The 1,217-nt window shown below is 51.2% G+C and overlaps 1 protein-coding gene across 1 annotated transcript in view; it reads right to left on the bottom strand.

Annotated features, from left to right (window-relative positions):
* ncoa4 (nuclear receptor coactivator 4) overlaps window positions 1-1,217 on the bottom strand; it is a 9,278-nt gene continuing 8,061 nt past the window's right edge. The window contains exons 9-11 of the mRNA XM_013914422.1: window positions 1,035-1,213; window positions 852-950; window positions 1-773 (exon numbers count right to left, since the gene is read on the bottom strand). Coding sequence (XP_013769876.1) covers window positions 768-773; window positions 852-950; window positions 1,035-1,213 — 284 coding nt within the window. The 3' untranslated portion in view covers window positions 1-767. The remainder of the gene's footprint in view (window positions 774-851; window positions 951-1,034; window positions 1,214-1,217) is intronic.

Genomic DNA, 1,217 nt, shown 5'->3' with positions numbered 1-1,217 from the left:
TGATGTCAGAAAACTTTATTACTGTAGAGAATCACAGCAGGAAAAAAAGTGATGACACCACAGCTATATGTGATAACGCCCGCCCCCTCACACGAGAGCTGCAATGGAAAGCACCAATCGCTGACCAGAGTCACGTGACCAGCCTGCACAGCTTCTTCCAACAAAGCACTCTGGGAAACCGAGTCCCTCTTATGCCAACAAACCACGTTACAGGATGGAAGCCTGCAGGCCAGACAGGAAGTGAGTCTCTGTGATGTCAGCAGGTTTTAGAAAAACAAAAATGTGGTTAAAGGAAGTGACATCAGTCGTATTATAAAATAAAGTCTAATTTATGTTTAAAATACACCCCACGCACTCTTCCATATAGTCCCGCCCCCTCATCTCTTCCACAATAAGCGAAACACTCGCAGCTCTAAATGCTGATTATTGATTGGTGACTGATCGGTTATTGATTAGAAGCTGAAACGTCTCACCACACCCTCTGTAGCCATATGAACTTTCACCTGATGAAACTGCTGAGGCCCCTTTCAGAGTCCTACATCCTGCTTCCTGCCACGTTAATCAAAGGGCGGGGCCAGCTACATCTGAAAGGGGCTTTAGGCTGTTGCTGACTGGCGATCAATGGTGGGTAGCGGCACTGCATGATGATGTCACAGAAAGGAGAAAAAGGCGTCAGCGACGACGGTTAGACAGATGAGATTGTGTGCGCTGATCAGCGATAAAGTGACTCCAGAAGAGAAGAAGAAGCATCATCGTCGTCATCATCATCACATCTGCAGGAGACACAGGTGAGACAGGCAGACCCAGACAGACCCACATACACATCACGTCACACGGTGCAGGTGACTCACCTGTATGGGAGATCTGTGCAGCCACTTCTCTTTGTCTCCGCCCACCTTCATGCAAGAGAACAGGTCACACATGGTGGGCAGCGCCACAGCGAGGCGTTCCTAAAGAGGAAATAAGAAGCAGTCAGGAAGCCGGAAGCGAGCAGCAACCAAACCACGTGTGTGTTCAGCTCCAGCTGTGCTCACCTGAGCTTGACTCCTCTTCCTCAGCAGCCACTTGTCCTCTTCCTCCTCCTCCTGGGGCGGCACTGCGGAATCGGGCGCTGGGCTCTTCCGTGGAAATAGCCACAGGTCCGTCTCCAGGGGGCTCTGGAAGAGAGACGAGGAGGAACCGTTCTCCTCCCGGCTCGCCTTCTCCTCCTCAGCTGC

Source organism: Pundamilia nyererei, unplaced genomic scaffold (genome assembly GCF_000239375.1).
Source record: "Pundamilia nyererei isolate P.nyererei 1_Seehausen unplaced genomic scaffold, PunNye1.0 scaffold00197, whole genome shotgun sequence".
Classification (NCBI taxonomy): domain Eukaryota; kingdom Metazoa; phylum Chordata; class Actinopteri; order Cichliformes; family Cichlidae; genus Pundamilia; species Pundamilia nyererei.
Note: the sequence above shows the minus strand (reverse complement) of the source record. Positions and strands in the feature narration are given on the sequence as shown.